Source organism: Primulina huaijiensis, chromosome 6 (genome assembly GCF_012295235.1).
Source record: "Primulina huaijiensis isolate GDHJ02 chromosome 6, ASM1229523v2, whole genome shotgun sequence".
NCBI classification, from domain to species: Eukaryota; Viridiplantae; Streptophyta; class Magnoliopsida; order Lamiales; family Gesneriaceae; genus Primulina; species Primulina huaijiensis.
In genome coordinates, this window is record NC_133311.1 from 11,104,510 (window position 1) to 11,112,270 (window position 7,761).

General features: G+C 44.4%; 2 protein-coding genes across 2 annotated transcripts; both read right to left on the minus strand.

Annotated features, from left to right (window-relative positions):
• Positions 1-141: 141 nt before the first annotated feature.
• Positions 142-7,507, minus strand: LOC140979607 (uncharacterized). Its single transcript, XM_073445090.1, has 2 exons — positions 6,400-7,507; positions 142-304 (listed from the first exon to the last, which is right to left on the minus strand). Exons 1-2 carry the CDS (start codon positions 6,767-6,769, stop codon positions 264-266), a joined length of 411 nt encoding a protein of 136 aa, XP_073301191.1. The 5' UTR covers positions 6,770-7,507; the 3' UTR covers positions 142-263.
• LOC140979077 (uncharacterized) lies at positions 6,860-7,432 on the minus strand. The gene has a single exon (XM_073444430.1). The coding sequence runs from the start codon at positions 7,430-7,432 to the stop codon at positions 6,860-6,862; it is 573 nt and encodes a 190-aa protein (XP_073300531.1).
• Positions 7,508-7,761: the final 254 nt, after the last annotated feature.

The window sequence follows — 7,761 nt, forward strand, 5'->3', positions numbered from 1 at the left end:
TTTTTTTTTTATAATAAAGCTCACATTTTGAAAATAATATTTAAATAAATCGCATGCAGACATTCCTACTTAAAAACATCATTTAAAAATTATCATAATTAATTACCAATAAAATATACGGAATGAAGACGAGTAAAAATCCTAACATCAACTGTATAATGAAAAAGCGTATAAAATCATCGTATCCTCTCCAAAACATAAAATCGTATAAGTGCGGAAAAATCATAGGCCCTCGGGTCGTGTCGCCCATCAGGTCCGCTGACTCAGAGTCCAGCACCTCCAGTCTCCTCAGAATCTAGCTCACCTACATCACACACGCCTAGTGAGTCTAAAGACTCAACACACCTGTACCAGGAATAACAAGTACATATACATAGCACACAACAGTGAAAAATATCATACTCAACATATCTTTCATGAAGTTAAAAACATAACACAAACGTGTCGTATAAAATCATAACATGTCAAATCGTGTCATCTCATGTCATCATATACGTATACATTTTCATTCTTGTGTCAAATCATGTCATCATAAACGTATACATTTGCTTTTTGCTTGAATTCAGATCATTAGTTGTGACTTTCGTATCAGCTCTATCGTATCAGCTCTATTCGATGGATCCATCTATATAAACCGTGGTACCCGGCGGCGAGGGACATCAGCGACAGCATTATCCGCCCACTGAGCCCGGGCCTCAGCTCATCATATCTCATATCATCGTATACATATACATCGTCAGTCACAACCAATTCACATCCTTCAAAAATCATCATATTCACCACTTAATAAAACATGCATATACGTAATTTTTCTTTTAAACCAAACATGCAACATATTTATCATAATTCCATAAAAATCATAAATGTGATGCATAAACATTTAAAATATCATAAATTTGTGCTCAGGGCGCTGCCAGTACCAAAATCTCTCCTCGGGTGCAAAATGACCATTTTGCCCCTGGAAACCCAAAAATTATCGTTTCATCTCTGAACCTCTAAAATTGACCCCAAGCTTACCAAACTCCTTAAAATGTCCCAAAACCTTTGTATAAGTGTTCTTAGACTTAAACCCAAGCCAAAATTAGAACTTAACCGACTCGTTTTAAAATTTAGACCAGAGTCTCGGTTTTAAACCGAATCGGCTCGAACTCTACTAAATTTTTCTCAACTTTTTAACATATCCTAACAACACCGTACAGCTCCTAATACTATAATATCAAACCCAAAAGCTCTCGGCTACTATTCCAGAAAAAACAAAACAAAACAAAACTCTCAACCACCCCACTTATTGTGCAATCACCAACCTACACATGGCTCCCACCTTTGGAAATATTCGATCCACCTCCTATCACCCATGTCCAGCCTTTAAATCTCAATCTTAAGACCATAAGGGCCTTCTAAACTAATCCACACCAAAGCAAAAGGCTGCTGTACTAATCCTACGGAGAACCCGAACACAACTATTGCCCTTCTCCCTATCAAGCTATATCTCCAAGGACCGAGCTTCTCCCTCATCCAAGTGCCTATGGGTCACTCCTAATCATTCCACCAGACATTACAAGGGCTGAGACATGGCTGGGTTCGAGCCCATGCACAGCCGAGTCCTCCTTAATCTCGATCAAACCCACTTCCACCCCCTCACATTCACCTACACCGAACAGCCCTCAAGAACCACACTTAGATCTGTCAAGCTTCGACTCCAGGTGCTATTCCTCCTCTCTCTCGACATCAACAGCTTCTGATGATGCCAACCAGCAGCCCCCTTACACAAATTTTCAGAATAAAACGTGAGCACAACCAAGAATGCAAGGGATATACAAGAATTTCGAAAATCTTTCATGTACAAGGGTAGATCGAAAGTTTGAATGCAAGAATACCTACAACCGTATATAATGCGTGTATGATGCAAAAAAAATAATACAATGCGTGCCTTGATGTAGTAGACGCGAGGAGGTTGAAGAATGAGTGCCGGAAGATTTCTTTTCTTTGGAGCAAAGCTGGACCGAAACTTCTTGGGGAAATTTTCTTGCTGAAACCGAGAGACTTTTGAATGGAAAAAAAAAGGGTGATCGGCTGATGGGGGGTTACGGGTAGGTAAAGAGATGCTTAGGATTAAATGATTTTGTTAATTAGAAGGTTAGTGGACAATAATCATGTTAATTAAATTTTTAAAAGATGTTAAAACCTAATGAGCTTAAAAGTAGGCCCGTTAAATCCAAACGCACTCCCGAAAATTATTTCGTGTTGGAAAGTTTTTAAAAATATTAGTCGAAACCTCGAAACGTCTCCCGATTCGATAAAATTCACGTACCGTTAAAATAAAAATCATGCGGGTAAAAATACTTATTTTTGAAAAATACATATTTTTGAAAAATACACTTAAAAACACCTTATATTAATTTATAAAAATAAATCATGAAATAAAATATTTTTTTTTAAAAAAAAACAATTCCCCCGGTCTCCTATCCTCGTTCGAGCGTGAAATGCATCTAAAAACCCTAATGCATGAACTTTTAAAATTTTATGAATTACATCTTATCATGCATGAATTATGCACAAAATGCATAAAAATAATTAAGCACATATTTTAAAAAAATAAAAATCCTAGATTGCATGCGCTTAGGTTACGCGAATTAAATTCCTGGACCTTACAATTCTCCCCCTCCTTAAACAAAATTTCATCCTCGAAATTAGAACGTACCAAATAACTCTGGGTAGCGACTCCTCATCTCGGTCTCTGTCTCCCACGTGGCCTCCTCCTCAGAATGATTCAACCACTTGACTTTGACCATCTGGATCACCTTATTCCGGAGTCTCTTTTCCTGTCTGTCCAGAATCTGCGTTGGTCTCTCCTCAAATGATAGGTGCGGTGTCAGCTGAAGTGGCTCATAATTAAGCACATGTGAAGGATTCGACATGTACTTACGTAGCATAGAGACGTGAAACACATTATGAACTCCCGCCAGATTCGGTGGTAAAGCAACTCTGTATGCGAGTGTCCCAACCCTCTCTAGGATCTCAAATGGTCCGATGAATCTAGGGCTGAGCTTGCCCTTTTTCCCGAATCTCATCACACCCTTCATAGGTGCGATCTTCACAAAAACATGCTCCCCTACTGCGAACTCGAGATCTCGCCGTCTCTGATCAGCATAACTCTTCTGACGGCTCTGCGCAGTCCTCATCCTGTCTCTAATCCTGGCCACTAGATCTGCTGTCTGTCTGACAATATCCGGACCCAACTCTGCTCGCTCTCCTATCTCATCCCAATAAACTGGCGACCTACACTTCCTCCCGTACAGTGCCTCGTATGGAGCCATACCTATCGATGCCTGATAACTGTTGTTGTACGTGAACTCCACAAGAGGTAACTTCGGCTCCCAGCTGCCCTGGAAGTCGATCATGCATGCCCGGGGCAGGTCCTCCAGAATCTGAATCACCCTCTCTGACTGACCGTCTGTCTGAGGGTGAAAAGCGGTACTGAACAATATCTTCGTACCCAAAGCCTGGTGAAGACTCTTCCAGAATGCAGACGTAAATCTCGGATCCCTGTCTGACACGATGGACACTGGAATCCCATGCAGTCTGACTATCTCTCTGATGTACAACTCTGTGTACTGAGTCATGGTGAATGTCTTTCTGATCGGTAAGAAATGAGCTGACTTAGTGAGTCGATCAACAATCACCCAGATGGCGTTAAATCCTCCAGTAGTCCTCGGAAGCCCTGTCACGAAATCCATAGTAATATTCTCCCATTTCCACTCGGGAATAGGGAGTGGTCTCAGCTTCCCTGTAGGTCTCTGATGTTCTGCCTTAACCTGCTGACAAGTCAAACACTCGGAGACAAATCGCAGAATATCTCGCTTCATGCCCGGCCACCAATAAATAGTCTGTAAATCCTTATACATCTTCGTACTCCCTGGATGGATGGAGTACGGTGTGCTGTGGGCTTCACTCAAGATATCTGCTCGGAGGGAATCACTGTCAGGAACCCATAGGCGGTCCCTATATCTGACTATGCCGTCCACAACTGCATACAGTCTCTGGCCCTTAGCCTCGTCCCTCCGTCTCCACTTCTGTAACTGCTCATCCAAGGCCTGCCCCGCTCGAATTCTGTCTCTCAGAGTCGGCTGTACTGTCAGAGTAGCAAGATTCGGGGCCTCGCCCCTGGCATAAACTACAAGCTCAAATCTCTGAATCTCAGCCTGTAGCGGTCTCTGCACTGACAGATGGCCAATCACTGCGTGCTTCCTGCTCAGAGCGTCTGCGACTACATTAGCTTTACCCGGATGGTAGCTAATGTCACAATCATAATCCTTCACCAGCTCAAGCCACCTCCTCTGTCGCATGTTCAGTTCTTTCTGTGTGAAGAAGTACTTCAAGTTTTTATGATCTGTGAAAATTCTGCACTTCTCCCCATACAGATAGTGTCTCCAGATCTTCAGGGCAAATACCACTGCTGCTAGCTCGAGGTCATGAGTCGGATAATTCTTTTCATGAACCTTTAGCTGTCTGGATGCATAGGCTATCACTCGGTCCTGCTGCATCAGAACTGCGCCCAAACCAAGCTTCGATGCATCTGTATATACCACAAACTCTCTCTGCCCTGATGGCATAGCTAGCACTGGCGCTGTGGTCAAGGCCTGCTTCAGTCTGTCGAAACTCTCCTGACACTCAGATCCCCAGATAAACTTGGCGTTCTTCTTCGTCAAAGCGGTCATGGGCACTGCAATAGAAGAGAAGCCCTGGATAAACTTTCTGTAATAACCTGCCAATCCCAAGAAACTGTGGATCTCTGTCACGCTCTTCGGAACTGGCCAATCTCTGACTGCCTCTACCTTGCTCGGATCGACCTCTATGCCATCCTGAGATACGATGTGGCCCAAGAATGCCACTCGGTCAAGCCAGAACTCACACTTGCTGAACTTGGCATACAGTCATCTATCCTGTAGAGTCTGCAATACTGTCCTCAAGTGATGACTGTGCTCCTCCTTACTTTTCGAATAAATCAGTATATCATCAATGAAGACTATGACGAACTGATCCAAGAATGGCTGAAACACGCGATTCATGAGATCCATGAAGATTGTTGGTGCGTTCGTCAATCCGAAGGGCATCACCAAGAACTCATAGTGCCCATAACGCGTCCGGAAAGCTGTCTTATACACATCTGACTCTCTCACTTTCAATTGATGGTATCCGGATCGAAGGTCTATCTTGGAGAACACTGAGGCTCCATGAAGCTGGTCAAATAAGTCTTCGATCCTAGGTAATGGATACTTATTCTTCACTGTAACCCTATTCAGCTCTCGGTAGTCAATGCATAGACGCATGCTGCCATCCTTTTTCTTCACAAAAGAACTGGTGCGCCCCAAGGAGAAAAACTAGGGCGAATGAAACTCTTATCCAACAGATCCTGAATCTGATCCTTGAGCTCCTTCATTTCTGCGGGCGCTAATCGATAAGGTGCCTTAGATATCGGCACTGTCCCTGGCATGAGCTCAATAGAGAACTCCACCTCTTTATCTGGTGGAATGCCTGAAACATCGCCAGGGAACACACTGGAGAACTCGCTGACCACATCTATATCATCCAGCCTCTTATTGACTGGCTCTGCCACTGATACGATACTGGCTAAGAACGCCTGGCAGCCTCTCTTAATAAGCTTTCTTGCACACATGTAGGAAATGACGTGTGGGAACTGCTGATGTCTCGCTGCCTCAAATACAAATGGCTTCCCATTGGGAGGTCTGACAGCCACCGACCTCTGGCGAAAATCTATGACTGCTCCATGAGAAGAGAGCCAGTCCATGCCCAAGATGATATCAAACTCCGGCAGCGGCAGTACTATCAGATCTGCCTGTACTGTCTTCTGCTGCAATTTGAGCTCTAATCCTCTCACTATCCGAGATGTGAACATCTGATCCCCGGATGGGATCGATACTCTGAAACCCAAATCCATCGCTACTGGTATGATCCCTAGTAACTTCACGAAAGATTCGGATATAAACGAATGCGTAGCCCCTGAATCAAGCAACGCATGCGTGGCTACTCCTGCAATAAGTATCCTCCCTGCGACAGAACATACCATCAAATCTAATAGAATTGAACTTAAGGGATTTCTTATCGTTAATTAATCCCAAAATTCTCGAATAAACACTGAATTATCCCAAATATCAATCCCCAACCGTTCAAAATTTGCATTTTAAATCCATAACTTACCCATTAGTACGTTTGGATCCTTAAAATTTTTCATATCAAACAATAAAATTCTTAATCCCAACCGAGTAGAACATGCATCTTAAATCTTTATAAGTTATAAATCCCACTATTAAGTCCTCATACAAGCATAAAATCCGTGCAATTGAACAGTAAATTAAAACCTTAAACCAAAAAGGTTACCAGTAATCAATGTCGAGTCTGGTGCTGCCTCAGCCTCCTCGACATGCATCACATATGCCCTGCCGATAGTGGGGCCCTTGTTCTTAGGGCAGTCCGCTGCTTTGTGTCCCTCCTGGCCGCATACAAAGCACTTGAAGGTTCCCCACCTGCACTCGCCAAAATGAAATCTACTGTACTGAGGGCACGGCTGCCTATCATCTGGCTTAGACACCCCTAGCGCCTGAGGATGTCTCTGCTGCTGCTGCTGCTGCGGCTGCGGCCTCCTACCCTGTCCCTGGGGCCTCTGCTGCCCCTGCTGTCTTGGTGGTCCCGTGTACTGCTTCTTCTGTGGCTGTGCACTGGATTGGGCCTGATGCCGTTTCCGCTGCATCTCAAAGTCTATGTCTCGCAACACCTACTCTGCCTGAAAAGCTCAGGCAGTGGCCTCGTCATAATCTGCTGGCCTCATCAGCATGACGTCTCAGCGGAGAGTAGGTCTCAGTCCATCCAAGAAATGCCTCAGCTTCTGGGCGGCATCTCCTGCTATCATGGGCACGAAGTGGCAGCCCCTGTCAAACTTGCGGATGAACTCCGCCACTGATAAATCTGCCTGCCTGAGGCTCATGAACTCTCTCGTCAGGCGGCCCCTGACGTCAACTGGGAAATACTTCCCGTAGAATAACTCCTTGAACTTGGCCCAAGTAAGGGTGGCCAAATCCACAGCATGCGCGGCTCCCTCCCACCATAGGGACGCATCATCTCTCAGCATATAGATGGCGCACCTGGCCCCGTCGCCATCCCTCACCTGAAGGTAATCAAAATGTAGCTCTAGTGATCTAATCAATCCCTCTGCAACGAATGGATCAGTGGTACCCCCGAACTCCTTCGGGTTGAGCCTACGGAACTGCTCAAAAATATCAGTCTGTTGTCTAGGAGCCTGCTGAACCTGCTCCAACAGTCTAGCCATACCCTCAAGAACTCGGGTAGCTGGGTCCCCTGGCGGTGGTGGTGGAGGCCCTCTGCCACCCTCAGGGATATCATCCACTCTAACCATCCTGGGCTCGCGTCTGGGAGGCATATCTGAATACAGTCCAATTAAAACGTAACCCATCATGCAATTAATCTAGTTTTGAAAATATGGACCTTAAACCGTAGGAACAGTTAAACATAAATAGTAATTCAACATATTGCGTAAATCATGAAATCCTGTAGGTGATAACAATAAATCATTTAAAATCATAAAGCTTACAGACTAGAGGCTTGGAAGACTGAGCGGCAGAAACTGACGGTGGCACAACCCTATACAGGACCCTTGCTCTGATACCAACTAAAATGTCTACTCGTTTTAAAATTTAGACCGGAGTCTCGGTTTTAAACCGAATC

Bases quoted from the DNA above. Each gene is read 5' to 3' on its own strand.
- LOC140979077 (XM_073444430.1), bottom strand. From the start codon at position 7,432: ATGGTTAGAGTGGATGATATCCCTGAGGGTGGCAGAGGGCCTCCACCA.
- LOC140979607 (XM_073445090.1), bottom strand. From the start codon at position 6,769: ATGCAGCGGAAACGGCATCAGGCCCAATCCAGTGCACAGCCACAGAAG. The intron at 305-6,399 runs GTAACCTTTTTG...TGTGTGATGTAG, and splicing joins AGACTCGACATTGATTACTG to GTGAGCTAGATTCTGAGGAG.